The sequence below is a fragment of the Pangasianodon hypophthalmus genome, chromosome 14 (genome assembly GCF_027358585.1).
Source record: "Pangasianodon hypophthalmus isolate fPanHyp1 chromosome 14, fPanHyp1.pri, whole genome shotgun sequence".
NCBI classification, from domain to species: Eukaryota; Metazoa; Chordata; class Actinopteri; order Siluriformes; family Pangasiidae; genus Pangasianodon; species Pangasianodon hypophthalmus.
The window spans coordinates 19,821,988-19,838,796 of record NC_069723.1 but is presented as its reverse complement, the minus strand read 5'-3'; the positions used below and the strand labels follow the sequence as shown (position 1 = coordinate 19,838,796).

The 16,809-nt window shown below is 36.4% G+C and overlaps 3 protein-coding genes across 3 annotated transcripts; all 3 read right to left on the bottom strand.

Moving 5' to 3' along the window:
- Nucleotides 1–313: 313 nt before the first annotated feature.
- On the bottom strand, nucleotides 314–1,306 carry LOC113539112 (olfactory receptor 2AT4-like). Its single transcript, XM_026934669.3, has one exon. It carries the CDS (start codon nucleotides 1,301–1,303, stop codon nucleotides 314–316), a length of 990 nt encoding a protein of 329 aa, XP_026790470.3. The 5' UTR covers nucleotides 1,304–1,306.
- Nucleotides 1,307–4,666: 3,360 nt separating this feature from the next.
- On the bottom strand, nucleotides 4,667–5,987 carry LOC113539111 (olfactory receptor 2AT4-like). Its single transcript, XM_026934667.2, has one exon. It carries the CDS (start codon nucleotides 5,869–5,871, stop codon nucleotides 4,882–4,884), a length of 990 nt encoding a protein of 329 aa, XP_026790468.1. The 5' UTR covers nucleotides 5,872–5,987; the 3' UTR covers nucleotides 4,667–4,881.
- Nucleotides 5,988–9,298: 3,311 nt separating this feature from the next.
- Nucleotides 9,299–10,463, bottom strand: LOC113539110 (olfactory receptor 1500-like). Its single transcript, XM_026934666.2, has one exon. It carries the CDS (start codon nucleotides 10,309–10,311, stop codon nucleotides 9,343–9,345), a length of 969 nt encoding a protein of 322 aa, XP_026790467.1. The 5' UTR covers nucleotides 10,312–10,463; the 3' UTR covers nucleotides 9,299–9,342.
- Between the last annotated feature and the right edge of the window lie 6,346 nt (nucleotides 10,464–16,809).

Below are 16,809 nucleotides of genomic sequence, written 5' to 3'. Positions count from 1 at the left end.
GTACAAGCATTGGTGTTTTGTATAATTTGGCTGTGAAATTTTATCTTGCTTGCATAATATAATATCTTGCAGTAGGTTACATTTCCATTTAATACGAAATCTTTTTTTTTAATTCATTGAAGAATTTTTTCTGGCTGATTAAGGAGTTCCAACTAATATCATTAATTTTATATATTGTAGTAGATAAACCTAAATTTAATAAGATGTAGCAGGTACAGATTTACATGTTTTTCTGCACTTTAAAATGTTACATATTACTACACGTTACAGATCAAATACACTTGAAAACAAATTGGATAAGATATAATTTTCTTTATGTTAAAATACCTTTTCTATTCACCTTCACCTGTCTTTGCTTTAATTTCTTCATTAATGTGTCCTTAATTTCTTTGGTCCTAAAGCAGTATATGAGTGGATTGATGAGAGCAGGGAAAAGACTGTACATCATTATCATTGCAATATAGAGGTTTGTTTCAAAACGAATTCCAATAATAGATGCAACATACACAAAACTTCTGGGTAAATAGTACAGGCAGATGATAAACAGCTGTGGAGTACATGTTAAAAAGGTTTTATATCGTCCCTCTTTATTTGATATTTTCATGACTGAAATAATGATGGCCACATAAGAAAAAATTATATAAAATAAAGGACCCCACAATACTGCCATAGCAATGGCAGTACTAGTGGCTCTCAAGGCTCTTATGTCTGCACATGCTAGGTTAGTTATTGAAATATGGTCACAGTAGCATTGACGTATAATATTTGGGCCACAGTAAGGCACACTAAGGGCATATGCAGTAATTGCACCAAGAACAAGGAGGTTTCCTATCCAAAGCCCTGAACAAAGAATCACAATAGTGGAGTGTGTAATCAGAACTGGGTATCTCAATGGGTTACATATGGCAACAAATCGATCAAGGGCCATTAATGCCATAAGAAATGAGGTGCAAGTCCCAAAATAATGGACAAAATACATCTGTGTAAAACAACCATTGAATGACATGATCTCTGACATCCAGTACTTAGCAATGATTCTGGGCAGAGTTGTAGTTCCAAATCCAAGATCTGATATTGCAAGATTACAGAAGATGATGTATGTTGGCTTCTGAAGATTTTTTTCACACGCCACAAATACAAGAACGAAAATGTTTCCAGATGCCAGCATCAGATAAATGAAGAAGAAAAAGGTTCCTACCAATCTATAATACTCAGCAGGAATTCCTGGGAATCCTTGTAGGACAAATTCAGGAATGTTGGACGTGCTGTTTTGGTACATGAATGTTTCAGTATAGATAGTCATCTGACAAAACAAAAGAGCATAATTGTTTACAATATATTTTACACAGGACTAAATTTAAAAATCTTTCTTGGTTTAAAATTAATATTTCATTTAGTGAAATCATATATATATATATATATATATATATATATGTACATGTAGAAGATACTAAATGCAGTATCACTGTATCCACAACACTTGAATCATACCTTCTCTAAATTTTGATCCAGGCTTTTACAGACCTGTCCACAGACTAAAGGATAAAGTTGTGTCTTGTTGGGATTTTAAACACTTACTGCTGAGGCTTTGAGCATACTTTGACGTAATCATTTACATCTGATCACACCCTTAGAGAGTGAACACTCTTGCTTTTTTTTAATTCGGACTGCATGATTTCTAGATATTCACTACATGCCAATGATTTAGAACCACTACCTTTCCATAAATATTCAGCGTTCCTATTATTAACTAAGTACAGTGATTTTGATTAAATATCTGTAGCAGTAGGGTACAGCTACCTTTGCTTTAAAATGTACATTTATCAAAATATCCTTCTTTACAGTAGCTTTTTGACAGCTTGACATATTCAAGCTATTCTTTCATGATGTTTTAACATACATGTTGCTTGTAATATTCCAAGCATTTTTTTTTTTTCTTTCGAAGGCTGTCTACCGATGATAAGCATTTTGCACTTTGCTCAAGTTAGGCATACTTGTTAGTACATAAAAGTTAGAACTTTTACCATGAGATTGAAGCAGTGTTACTTCAACACAGGTTTGAAAATATAAATCATCAAGCTAACCCAATCTGCATATTTCTAAATCCAGCTTTTATCTAAGGGTGTTTTCACAATTGGTCTGAATGCTGGATTGTGCTCTCAGGACTGATTCTGGGCTCGTTTGGGGCGGAGTTCATAATATCAGGTTTGCGTTCACATAGAAGAATTACTTCCGAACCATGGTCACATTTGCACACACAAGTTTGCAAAATGGTAGATTCCTTCCTGTTTGAACTATACTTTGAGGATATTTCAGGCGTACAAATTAGTAACTAGAAGTGCTAGACTTGTTGGCAGCAGACGCATCCCCACTGAAGCACTGGCGTCGAGTTCTACTTGATTAGACTATCAATTCTAGACAATTAAATCATTTATCACAATTTTTTAAACAGTAACTTGTGAGTAGGCTCTCCATCTGCTACCATGCATTGCATATGTATGCATACATATCTCAAATATGTTTTCATGTCTTAGTGCACTGGGTACTTGTAGTCAGTTAAATTACTTGCTAACTATTCTCACTATTAATGACGTGTGCAATATTTAACAACATTTCCCAATCGAAATCAAAAGACAGAGTCAAAAAACAGGCTTGGGTCAGGCGATCTGCAAATAGATGTGAAAGGACAAAACCAGACTCAAAAACCAGATAAGCCATAACAAGATCAAAACCAGAAAAGTGTGCATAAAATATAACAACTTGGTATGCTCATGAGTAAACTCAGAGCAAAACATTGCAAAGACTCTGGGTTATTTATGTGTGTGATTGAGTCCAGTGTGTGCAATCAGTAGTCAGGTGCCCTTAAACGTGAGAGTGACTGTGTGTGATGGGAGCCAAGTTGTGATGTTGTAGTAGTGCATTCTGGGAAGCTGAATCCATGGCTGAGTCCAGTACTGATATGACATCAGTCACTGTAATTACAACAAAATAAGGCTGTAAATTTAAAGCGAGAAGCCTTGGGCAAAAAAAAAAAAAAAAAAAAGAAAGAAAGAAAAAGGAAATCTGCAACAGTAAATATCCCTTCAACTAAAAAAATCATCAGGATTTACATGTATAATTTATGGAAAAGACTGAAAATTAATGTTAATGTTAATTTTATTTTTGTTAGGAGGTGATAGATTACCTGACAATTGTATGCAAATACTGGAGATGGTGTACTGGTCCAGACTCAGCGAGATCTCAGTGTTCAGGTGCATATAGGTCATTTATTAGCTAACTGATTAATGATAATGGACATGCAATATGTAGGGAAGACTATTTTGTTAAAATTAAACTTTGACAGATTAAAAATTTGCTGAACATGAGAATGCACAGTTCTCCTAACATTAAATGGGGCCAGAGTACCTCTTCATTCAAAGAACAGGTTGACTTCCTTGAAAGGTCATTATTGTTATTCTGTGCTGTTTTGTAGTTGGTGATGACCTGAATGCCCAAAATAAAAATGATTAATCAATTCTAGTAATAGATTTTTATTTCTCCACACAAAGGTCTTTTACCTCACAAAAAGACAATCTTGCAAAAAGTTTAGTTTTAACCATTAGTATTAAAATCATTACAAAGAAACATTTTAAAGTAGAACATAACAGAGTTACTTATAAAATCACACGTTTTAAGTGCTAGTAAATAGATGCATGTTACAAAATATTTACACATGATGTTATGACATAAAAGTAACTATACATTTGCAATGTAATGTTATTTAGCTTAACATAAATATATAATCTATCGACTAGAAACTATTAAAAAAAACTATATATAAATATATGCAACATGTCCTTACAACATATATAAAACAATTTGGGTTTTTGATAAAAGAAAAAAGTTCGCTTTTCATTCTAATAAATAATATTACGTTTTATTTATAGAGCACTTCATACACATAGTAGCTCAATGTGCTGTACAATCAGGTAAGCACTTTTGCCACAAAGGTGAGCTAATTACAATGCTACAGTCCCATGAAAATCGGCAGGGGATCCGAGCTTCCCCACTTTATGTGGACCATGCTGTGATTTGGTCGAAGCAAACCTCAGACCACCATTTTCAAGAGGACCAGGAATCAGATATCTGGATCCTTTATTATGTATTTAGACATTAGACAACCAATTTGTAAAAGGATTATATCAAAAATCAGTTGTTATTTCTTCTTCTTTTTTTTTTTTTTTTACTGTTTACTGTCCATTACTGCATATTCACCTAAAAATCCAACATCCAGCTGAGTTTTTGGGCTTGACACTGCTGGCAAGCAGATCTTGACTGCACAGCTGGCAATAATATTGCAATCGTATTAATAATATCCCATTGATTAATATCTCATTAAATTAGAATGAAAAAAGAGAAAAATTTATGTAATTATAAAAGTAATATAATAATAAAAGGTAAATGTAATAAAGTGTATATATTCAACTAATCATCTTGTAATCAAACATGGTTGTACCCTAAGCTGTGTAAAACAAAAAAAAATCATTATTTAAAGTACTTAAAACATTGCAAAAACAAAATCACTTTTTGAGTACTGAATAAGTTACAGCAATGCTCTAACATAACTCATGTACGAACTGAAATAACCACAGAGGTACAAGCATCAGCATTTTGTGTAATTTGGCTGTGCAATTGTATCTTGCATATATAAAAAAAATATTTTGCAATAGGTTCATTTAATTTCCATTTAATCCAGAATATGTTTACAATCTTTCTGGCTGATTAATCAGTTCCAACTAATAACATTTATCTTGTATACTGTATTTAATAAACCTAGAATTACTAGAAATAGGTTACTGATCATTTACACATGAAAAATATTTGAATCAGATATAATGTTCTTTAAGTTAAAATAGTTTTTCTAGTTACCCTCACCTGTCTTTGCTTTAATTTCTTCATTAATGTGTCCTTAATTTCTTTGGTCCTAAAGCAGTATATGAGTGGATTGATGAGAGCAGGGAAAAGACTGTACATCATTATTATTCCAATGCGGAGGTTTGTTTCAAATTGAAATCCAACAGCAGATGCAACATACACAAAACTTCTGGGTAAATAGTACAGGCAGATGATAAACAGCTGTGGAGTACATGTTAAAAAGGTTTTATATCGTCCCTCTTTATTTGATATTTTCATGACTGAAATAATGATGGCCACATAAGAAAATATTATATAAAATAAAGGACCCCACAATACTGCCATAGCAATGGCAGTACTAGTGTCTCTCAAGGCTCTTATGTCTGCACATGCTAGGTTAGTTATTGAAATATGGTCACAGTAGCATTGACGTATAATATTTGGGCCACAGTAAGGCACACTAAGGGCATATGCAGTAATTACACCAACCCGGATTAGGTTTCCTATCCAAAGCCCTGAACAAAAAATCACAATCCTGGAGTTTTTAATCAGAACTGGATACCTCAATGGGTTACATATAGCAACAAATCGATCAAGGGCCATTAATGCCAAAAGAAATGAGGTGCAAGAGCCAAAATAATGGACAAAAAACATTTGTGTAAAACAACCATTGAATGGCATAGTCTTCTCTGACATCCAGTACCTAGCAATGATTCTGGGCAGAGTTGTAGTTCCAAATCCAAGATCTGATATTGCAAGATTACAGAAGATGATGTACGTTGGCTTCTGAAGACTTTTTTCACATGCCACAAATGCAAGGATGAAAACGTTCCCAGATGCCAGCATCAGATAAATGAAGAAGAAAAAGGTTCCTACCAATCTATAATACTCAGCAGGAATTCCTGGGAATCCTTGTAGGACAAATTCAGGAATGTTGGTCGTGCTGTTTTTGTACAATGTTTCAGTATAGTTAGTCATCTGACAAAAAAGAGCATAAATGTTTACAATATAGTTTATACAGGATTTGATTTATACAGGATGATTTAGTGAAATCAACTATATATAGAACTATACAGATACAAAATGCAGTATCACTGTATCTACAACACTTGAATTATACCTTGCCTAAATTTTGATCCAGGCTCTTACAATGCTGTCTACAGTCTAAGTGATGAAGTCTTGGAATGGCTGGGGATTTTAAACCCTTTCTGTTGAGGCTTTGAGCACTGTTTGACGTAATGAATATCATTTACATCTGATCACACCTACAGAGAGTTCAGATGAGCACTGTTGCTTTGTTTATTCAAAATGAATGATTGCTTGATATTCACTACAGGCCAAAGGTTTGGAAACACTATCTTTGCATAAATATAGAGTGTTCTTATTTTTGACACAGAACAAATTTTTTAATTTGATTAAATATCTGTAGCAGTAGGGTACAGCTCTTGTGCTTTGCTTTAGATTGTACATTTAGTAAAATATCCTTATTTACTTTAGCGTTGTGATGGCTTGCCAGATCTGTAGTCGTCCTAAGTCATTTTTGACTGATGGGACTTAATTTACTTAATGAGTGATCAATCTCATAAGAATTTGATCTGGTAACAGACCCAATTGCCATTTCCTTGCAATACATTTTGACTACATGTCAGTAATGCTGTGGTGTCGTGCTGGATAGAGAGATGTCTATAAATAAATCCAGTGATCTAGGTTTCCTACTGTCTTCCTACAGGTCTATGCTGAGTTTTGTATCTGTAATTGTTTTGGCTGTGGTTTTTATTTATTTATTTATTTATTACTATTTACTGTGCATTACTGTGGAATCACCTAAAAGTTAGCCAACCAAGTTTTTTTTTTTTTTTTGTTTTTTTGCATTTCGGCAAGTAACTCTTGACTGCATAGCTGGCAATATTATTATGCCCTCCCATACTCTCATTACACCTGAAATGGTGCAAATGCTCCTTTTCCTGACATTTTTTTTAATAATCACGGAAAGATTAAGAATGTATAAAGTTTTTTTTTTAAATGACAAATTGTGAGCATTCTCTCCATCGTCCACCACACATTGCATATACAGTCATGTCCGGAAGTATTTGGACAATGACAGAGTTTTCGTGATTTTGCCTTTATACACCACGACATTTAACAACATTTCCCATCTCTCCTCTGAGTTGTTAAAATTGTATGACATTGTTAAAAGAGTTTGAAATCAAATTCACTGTTGAGGTCAGTCTTTGTCAGTCCAAAATGCAGCTGTAAAGTAGAAGCGAGAAAAAAAAAAAAAAAAAAAAGGCAAATCTCTGACAGTAAACATTCACAGTTAATGTTAAGACTGGTGTTAGGAATTATCTGACAAATTTATGTGAAAAGAAAAAAAGGAAAAACAATACTTGAATGAACATTAAAAGGCAAACTGATTACATTTAATCTCTGTTTTTTTCACAGTTAAACATATAAATTGAACGATTAATTTGGAGTTACACTCATAAGAAGTGCTATTATGGACTTTTCTTTCACTGTTTTGGTTAAAGTATTTTTAAGTTCTATAACACTTCGGAACCTTTTAGCACTATTGCTACAAGATTTCATCCAATTGGACTGGATTAATTAGAATTTTTAAAACACTAATTATAACTAATGCCTTTGTGGCACACAGCACATAACATGAGCTGCCATTACATGAGCTGCATTTACACTCCAGAAGATACAGAGCTGACCAATAATTTAGAGATGGTGTGTTTATGTTTAAAACTGCTTATATGTACATCATATTTATAGTGTCACAATTCCCTAGCATATAATGCAGTTTAGGCTATGTATTGTAAATAGATGGCCTAATATGGATTCTAGTGCTAGTTGGTGTTTTGAAAATGTGATCTATATATCCCTCTAAAGGTCTCTGTATGGCCCTGGCTTGTTTCTGAAGAGACCATTAAAACTTAGAGCTTGTTATATTCCATGTAGTGTGGCACATATAACACATTCTATGTGTTATATTTCAGATTTCTGGCAGTCTGCTGCTGAATTTAAATATCTGTGGTCTCATTTTTATTGTTGAGATATTATTTACAGTGCAGATGAATTTGGAGATTTTACATGGCCCAATCATTTGTTAATTTAGATACAGTGTTAAATAATAACCAAATATTTTTCTTTTTATGTTCTAGAGTTAAAAATTGGAAAAGAAAAAGAAGCCAAAATGGGAGACTGCTGATAGTTAATAAGAGATTAATTCATATTACAGTGTTATGCCATCTTTGCTCAACCTGTAGAGACCGTATGCTAAAATCGGGGCAGTAGTGGCGCAATGGTTAAGGATCAGCAGGTTGGGAGTTCATGCCCCAGCACTGTCAAGCTGCCACTATTGGGCTGTGGAGCAAGGCCCTTCACACTCTTGGCTCCAGTGGTGCCATATCATGCTCTGACACCATCTTCCTAAGCTGGGATATGTGTGTGTGCATGAACAAAAAATACTGTTATGTGTACAAAAAAATGATATGTGCAACACACTTAAAACTCATTTATTTTGGGTGGATTCAAGACAGAGGTGGAAGCAGTGCTGATAGTCATAATTTGTTATTTGCCATTAACCAATCTTGCCATAATATTAATGCAGCACCAATACTTCATTCGCTGATATCCCTAAGCTTAGAAGGTAGCTGATCCCAATTGGTTAATCAATCCTGGTTCTCACTTTTTATCACCACAGAAGCTGGTAGCCAATAAAATGTGATCACTGTGATTAAACAAACTAAGGGATGCATTCATCTGACATCTTGGGTGGCTAAATATGGAGTAATCATAACGATGACTTTATTGAACATTGAATAATACATGGATGTCACACTGTTTCAAAAATCCACCATCACATCTTCCCAATTCCCATATTATTAACCTTCCTCCCTTTAATGTTTTCACCAACATCATGATGATAAGTGACATATTTTCCATATTTCCTAAAAAGCACATCCCTCTACTTTTTACACTGCTTGAAAAAAAACTTTTTTCCATGGGCTGGTATCCCTATGGGTTATGTTATGGCCTGCATACTGATTTAATATAATTTTAATTGGGAAAATGTTGAAAACTAGTTACAGTGCAAACTCAAAGATTTTCCTCTTTTGTAATTAGTTGAATATCACAGACACTAGAATATAGACAAATAAAATGTAGCTTTTAAAATCTCTTGAATAATAACACAGTAACAATAGAAAAATTAGCATATTGGCATTAGTAGTTAAATGAGAGATTAATTACATATATGCAATGCTTATATTCCTATTCCAGTTTATTGACAATAATTAGATAATTTTTTTATGGACAATAAGATGAAATAGTAAGATAGCAATTTATTTGAAAAAGAAAAATGAAATTTTATAAGATTCTTAAAACATTTTTATATGCACACTGTATGTCTACTACAATAGTATACTGAAACCATTTTTACTTCTTTCAGTCTGAAGGAACATTCAATTGATCACTTATTTTTCTTTTTCTCAATTTCATGATGATAGCTTGTCGAATTTCTTTAGTTCGAAAGAAGAATATAAATGGGTTGGCAAGAGGGGGAAGTAGACTATACCACATGACAAGTATAACACGAGTATTAATACACATTTGAATCTTTATGTCTGTAATATAGACAGCACATCGAGGCAAATAGTATAGGCATATTATAAGAAGCTGAGGGCTACATGTAGAGAACACTTTGTACTTTGCTTGAACAATTGGTATTTTTAAGACAGTTATAATGATCGCTAGGTAAGAAAATATGATGAAAACAAGGGGCCCCAACAGCACAATCATAGTCATAATAAGGAACAACAATCTCAGAGTCCTTAAATCACCACAGGCCAATACACTTACTGAATTTTGGTCACAAAAGAACTGGGTTATTATATTGGAGTCACAGAAAGGCATGCCTATAGTCTGGTGAATTATCAGTGTCAGCCATGAGACCGGAACCACCCAAAATATACCACATGCAATTGCCATAGAATGAATTGTAACAAGAGTAGGGTATCTAAGAGGGTTACATATGGCAATAAACCGATCAATAGCCATTAATAGCAAAATGAAAGAAGTGACAGCCCCAAAATAATGGACAAAAAACATCTGAACAAAGCATCCCTGAAATGTTACAGTTTCATCATTAAGCAGGTACTTTGCAATGATTTTAGGCATTGTGATGGTTCCAAAACCAAAGTCCACTATAGCAAGATTACAGAAGATAAGATAGGTCGGTTTTTTAAGGTTCTTTTCATAACAAACAAAGACAATAGTTAAAATGTTTCCCCCTGCAAGTACGAGATAAATTAAGAGAAGAATGGTTCCCACTGCTGCATAGTATTCTGGAGTGAGTCCTGGAAATCCAAGAAGGTAGAATTCTTCAAAAGGTGTGAAATTGGCATATTCGTCCATAGCTTTGGGAATATTCCAAAATTATCTTAGAAAATATTTACCTAATCACTGCAATTTAAAAGGGGAAACAGAATATTATGTTGTTTTTTCTAATATAATAACATCGTAAATCATTATTTATCCATTAGTATAGACTTACAAATATGAATTAAAGCTTCAAACAACACATTCTGACCTTCATGTATGTTGAAGTGAGCAATAGTTGCTTACTACTTGTAAGTACATCAACATTGGCAGTACTTTATTAAAAACAATCCAGCGAACCTTTATAAATGCTCTTCCAACACACAAGAGGCCAGCTACTTTATGCAGTGTGTTTCCTCCTCTAGGGTCCTTTTACTCTATCACATATAAAATAACAACATATGTGTGTTTACTGTAGAACATCTGAACAACAGTCAACCCCTATATTTATAACCTAATCTATTGGTTAAAAAATGACATTAGTAACACATCGAAGATGTTTACAATGGGGAATTTCTGCTCTTAAAGCTGTGGTGTAATAATTGCTGATTCAGTCAGTTCTGTTGGATAAACTTCTTATATTCTTATTAAGGTATTTAAACATTTTAAAACGGTGTCATTTTCTGTACAGAGATTGTAAGCACATCTCTGTGTTTTGATGATGATGATGGTCATGGCACAGGAGCAATCGCATACATTTTGACTGCTGGTATCTAATTACAAGCTGAATTACTGAAGCTTATATCTGTTTTTCTACAGCATATAGCAAAGCAAAGTGACAATCAAATCGACTTTTCATGTGTGAGGATGATGAATGAAGAAAATGAGATTGGATGATGTGGAGATAGTGAATCAGGAAGTGCAGGGAATTAGTAAGGCTGAAGTGAGGACAGCTATGAAGAGGATGAAGAGTGGAAAGGCAGTTGGTCCAGATGACATACCAGTGGAGAAATGGAGATGTTTAGGAGAGATGGCAGTGGAGTTTTTAACCAGATTGTTTAACAAAATCTTGGAAATTGAGAGGATGCCTGAGGAGTGGAGAAGTGTACTGGTACCGATTTTTAAGAATAAGGAAGATGTGCAGAGCTGCAGTAACAACAGAGGCATAAAGTTGACCATGAAGTTATGGGAAAGAGTAATGGGAACTAGGCTGGGAGGAGAGGTGATGATCTGTGAGCAGCTATATGGGTTCATGCCAGGAAAGAGCACTACAGATGCAATGTTTTCGCATCTGTAGTGATGGAGAAGTATAGAGAAGGCCAGTTGCGTTGCGTGTGACAGGGTGCCGAGAGAGGAATTGTGGTACTGTATGAGGAAGTCGGGAGTGGCAGAGAAGTATGTGAGGGTGGTGCAGGCAATGCCACAGCGGTGAGGTGTGCGGTAGGAATGACAGACTGGTTCAAAGTGGAGGTGGGATTGCATCAAGGATCAGCTCTTAGCCCTTTCTTGTTTGCAATGGTGATGGACAGGTTGATGGATGAAATCAGACAGGAGTCCCCATGGACTATGATGTTCGCAAATGACATTGTGATCTGTAGTGAGGGTAGGGAACAGGTTGAGATGAGCCTGGAGAGGTGGAGATACACACTGGAGAGAAGGGGAATGAAAGCCAGTACGAGCAAGATGGAATACATGATCGTGAATGAGAGGGAGAGCGGTGGAATGGTGAGGTTGCAAGGAGTAGAGGTGGTGAAAGTGGATGACTTTAAATACTTGGGGTCAACTGTCCAAAGTAATGGAGAGTGTGGTAGAGAAGTGAAGAAGAGAGTGCAAGCAGGGTGGAGTGGGTACCCCCCAACTGTTGAAGATTTTATCTTTCAAGATGCAACAAATTCGCGGAGTCTTACTGTTTCGCAAAGGGAAAAGCTCAATCCAGTTTGTGAAGTAGTCGACCACAACTAAAAGGAAAGTGTTACTCTTCTTGCTTTTTGGAAATGTGCCCATTTTGGAAATGTGCCCATTTGGTCAACCCCAAGCATAAAGTCTGGTTCTTTCACTACTGTTGACTGGAGAAATCCTTGGCGTTTTGTATTGGAGAGTTTATATTGCTGGCATATAGAACACTCTTTGACGTGTTTCCACACATCCTTATGAATCTCAGGCCAACATGCAACCTCTACAATTTTGAGAAGGGTCTTCATTTTTCCAAGATGAGCTCCCAAAAGACTGTCATGAAAGTGGTCCAGGAATGTGGGGGTAAGAGACTTTGGTACCACCAGCTGGTATTTGGTGCCAATAGCATATGGTATTACCCTACACAGCACGCCATGAGGGATCTCCCCTCTCATCCACTCATTTTTCCCATCCTGTGTATCCAATTTCTCCATCAACTCCTTTACCTGGTCATCCTGGTCCTGGGTGGCTGCTATTTCAGATAGAGTGGTTGGTAAGTCAAAATTCCAGGCCAGGATCCTCTTTGCCATGCATGCAGCTAGGCTTGCTGGTTCTTGGATGGACCTAGATAAAGAATCAGGTACTAAATTCATTCTTCCTTTTCATTATTGAACTTGGAACTGAAATCGCTTTAACTTCAGGGTCCATTTAGTGAGTCGGGAAGTAGTCTTTGGTGCATTAAAGGCCCATGACAGTGCTGTGTGGTCAGTATATACCATGAAAGGAACACCCTCGAGATAGTGGTGCCATTTGTCTACCACCCAGACAACAGCGAGTGCTCCTTTTTGGAGATTGAATAATTCATCTCAGTCCCGCTCAGACTTCTCGAGGCATAAGCAATAACATGCTCTTCACTATTTATCATCTGTGAGAGAACTGCTCCCACTCCAATGGTGCTGGCATCTGGACAGACTTGGAATGGATGTTTCAGGTTGAGTTGGGCCAGCACAGGGGCTTACTGTAATGCCACTTTCAGCTTTACTATGCTCGACTGACACTCTTCGGCCCACACCCAACTGCCAATGCCTTTGCGCTTCAGATGATGCAACGGGGCAGCAAGCTCAGCGAAATGCAGAATAATCTTGTGGTACCAGCCTACTAAAACTAAAAATCTCTGCAATGACTGATGATCCTGTGGAATGGCATAATTAATAACAGCAGCAGTTTTGTCTGGATCCACCCTTTTCCTGAAACTATATGGCCCAGGAATCTCAACCCAGCCTTGAGAAAATGACACTTCTTTAGGTTCAGGGTAAAGTTGGCATTCTGTATCTTGCAAAAGATTGCTTCAAGGTCTTTAAGATGTTGTTCTTTAGATGCTGAGTATACAATAATGTCATCGATGTACTGTGCTCTCTGAAAATACTGGTATGGCAATTTACTACACACTGAAGACATTTGGGTTTGAGATCAAACGATGAATATGAGATGATAGATCAGAATTTCAGCTTACATTTCCTGATATTTACATCTAGATGTTTTAAACAACTTGTGGCACCTTTTGTGCCAGACCACCCAATTTTTTAGATGAGCAAAAGTATTGAAACAGATGGTCTTAAAGTAAATAACACTTAATATTTGGTTGCATATCCCTTGCTTTCAGTGACTGCATCAAGCTGGTGACACACTGACATCACCAAACTGTTGCATTCTTCTATTGTGATGTTTTTCCAGGCTTGTACCACAGCTTCTTTCAGTTGTTGTTAGTTTTGGGGGTTTCTTTGTTTCGTCTCATTCTTCAAATGGTGGATTGTAATACTTTCATCCCTGCTCTGTGGAGGTTGTTTATGTTTTCACTGACAGTTGTTTTTGGGTTTTTCTTTACAGATCTCATAATGTTTCTGTCATCAACTGCTGTTGTGTTCCTTGGCTGATGGTTGTTGGTACACCAGTAGTTTCTTTCTTTTGCAAGACATTCCAAATTTTTGTATTGGCTATGCCCATTGCTTGTGGAATGGCTCTGATAGATTTTCTCTCTTTTCTCAGCTTCAAAATGGCTTGCTTTTCTCCTATAGACAGCTCTCTGATCTTCATGTTGGTTTATCTTTTTTAACAACAAATTCAGTCTTCACAGGTGAAACCCAGGGTTTAAAGAGCTATTAATTGTTTAACCAATCATTCCCTCAGGGCACACCTGGGCAACAAAAACACCTGTCAGTCACATGTTCCAATATTTTTGATCAATATTTTTGAACAAATGGGTGGGTTCAAACAAAAGGTGCCATGTTCTAAGTTGTTAAACACATCTAGATGTAAATTTCAGCTGAAATTCTGATCAATCATCTTGCCATTCCAATACTTTCAGTGGAGACTGTATTCAAAACAATTTTAGCCTCTCAACTCACCCAGGACCCTCTTCATGAGCCATTGGAATGTGGCTCCAGTGATTTTCAGTCCAAAGAGCATGGTCAAGAAATAGAAGAGGCCAAATGGGGAATGAATAAAATGTCATGAATTATGGGCATAGGGTAAGCACCCTGACGTGTTTTTGCGTTTAATCATTGATAGTCGACACAAAAATGAAGGCTTTGATTGGGTTTTGGCAGAAGAATGACTGGAGATGCCCAAGTGGATTAAGAGCGTTCTATGATTCCTTCTTGGAGCATTCGTTCTTTCACTAAGTTAAGGGCTTAGGCCAGTCAAATGCTAGGGGTAGGGCCACATGCAAATTCATAACAGGTTACCATAGCTGGTTCCTCAGATGGTTCCCAAGAGGCTTATGGAGGAATGGAAAAAATGTCATTTGTCCTTTAATCAGGAGTCCATAACTGTTCTTTCCCACATTCAACCATGCACCTGTTTGTCTGAGGAAGTCCATTCCTAATATAAGGGGAGAAGCCAGTTTATCATCCGCCATCATTTATCATCACGTAAGTGTCAACAGTCCATATTAATCCATGCCACTCATGATTCACATGTACTTTTCCTTCTGCTGTCTGTGCCTTCCCATCGGCTAGCATAAAATCTCTGCTAAATTGTCTTTGTAGCTGCTCACCTGGTTTCATCCCCCATCCAGATTACTGCCTGTGATCCTAGTAGAAGTACTTCTGTCTTATCAGAATTAAGTAGGAGGAGGCTACTCAATATCCAGTGCCTAATGCCTTCCTCATACATTCCTCAAATTTATTAAACTGGTGTCTGCCATTTGGCTTTGCTGAAACAGTATAACTGTGTGTCATTGGTGTAGCAGTGTAAGCTCATACCATGTTTACAAATGATTGTACCCAGAGGTAGCTTATATATAAAAATGAGCAGTGGGCTTAGAACAGAGCCTTGTGGAAAACCAATTTTTTTTTAATATAGAGGGATCATCATTTATATCTACAAAATGATAACATTCACTCAAATAAGACCTGAGCCATTAAATTCAATAAATTTTCTAGTCTATCTAGATGAATATTCTGATCAGTGGTATCAAAGCTTCAATAATGTCAAGCAACACAAGCAAGAGACACGGCCCGAATTTGAGGCATATAGTAGGTCATTTACCACTTGAACCAGCACTCTCTCAGTACTGTGATGAGACTGAAAGATTTAATGAATGTCCTACGCAAGTATGAGCCTAACTGCTGTGCTACGACCCTTTTCTAGGATCTTGAAGATAAAGGGGCTGTTGGATATTGCCCTATAGTTAGACAGCTTACAAGGGTCAAAGTTTTTTTTTAAATTAAGGGTTTGATAACTGCTAGTTTAAAGGATTTAGGTACATAAGCAGTGCTAAGGGAGAACTTGATTACATTTAATAGAGGATCAGTTGCTTAGGATTTGTAGGATTTATTTGAGGAAATAGGGAATTTGTAGGTAAGGGATTATGGGGTTGGAAAGGTGACCAGTCTGAGCCAACATTATGTCTATGGTAACTCAAATAAGCACTCTTTACAACTGTGGTGAGCAGAAAAGAAATGTGCATCTTTAGGATGGATCATAAGGATCTGCCGCTAATGTCTTGGTGCCAGATACCACACAGACAGAGTTTTTGTGATTTTGCCTTTATACACCACCACAATGGATTTGAAATAAAACAATCAAGATGTGATTGAAGTGTAGACCTTTCAGTTTTATTTTAAGAGGTTCCACAAAAATGTGGCATTTACCATTTAGGAATTACAGCCATTTTCAACAAAGTACCTCCATTTTCAAGGGCTCAAAGGTATTTGGACAAAGTGACATAATTGTAAATATAACCATAATTTTAATACTTGGATGAAAATCCTTTGCAGTCAATGACTGCCTGAAGTCTGGAGCCCATGGACATCACCAAATTCTGAGTTTCCTCCCTGGAGATGCGTTGCCAGGCCTTCACTGCAGCCACCTTCAGTTGCTGCTTATTTGTGGGTCTTTCTGCCTTCAGTCTTGTCTTCAGTAAGTGAAAAGCATGCTCTAGTGGGTTGAGATCAGGTGACTGAATTGGCCATTGAAGAATATTCCATTTCTTTGCCTTCAAAAAAGTCTTGAGTTGCTTTCGCAGTATGTTTAGGGTCATTATCCACCTGCACTGTGAAGTGGCGTCCTATCAGTTTTGTAGCATTTAGCTGAATGTTAGCAGAGAGTATAGCCCTATACAACTCAGAATTCATCTTGCTACTTGTGTCAGCAGTCACATCATCAATAAACACCAGTGAGCCCGTTCCATTGGCAGCC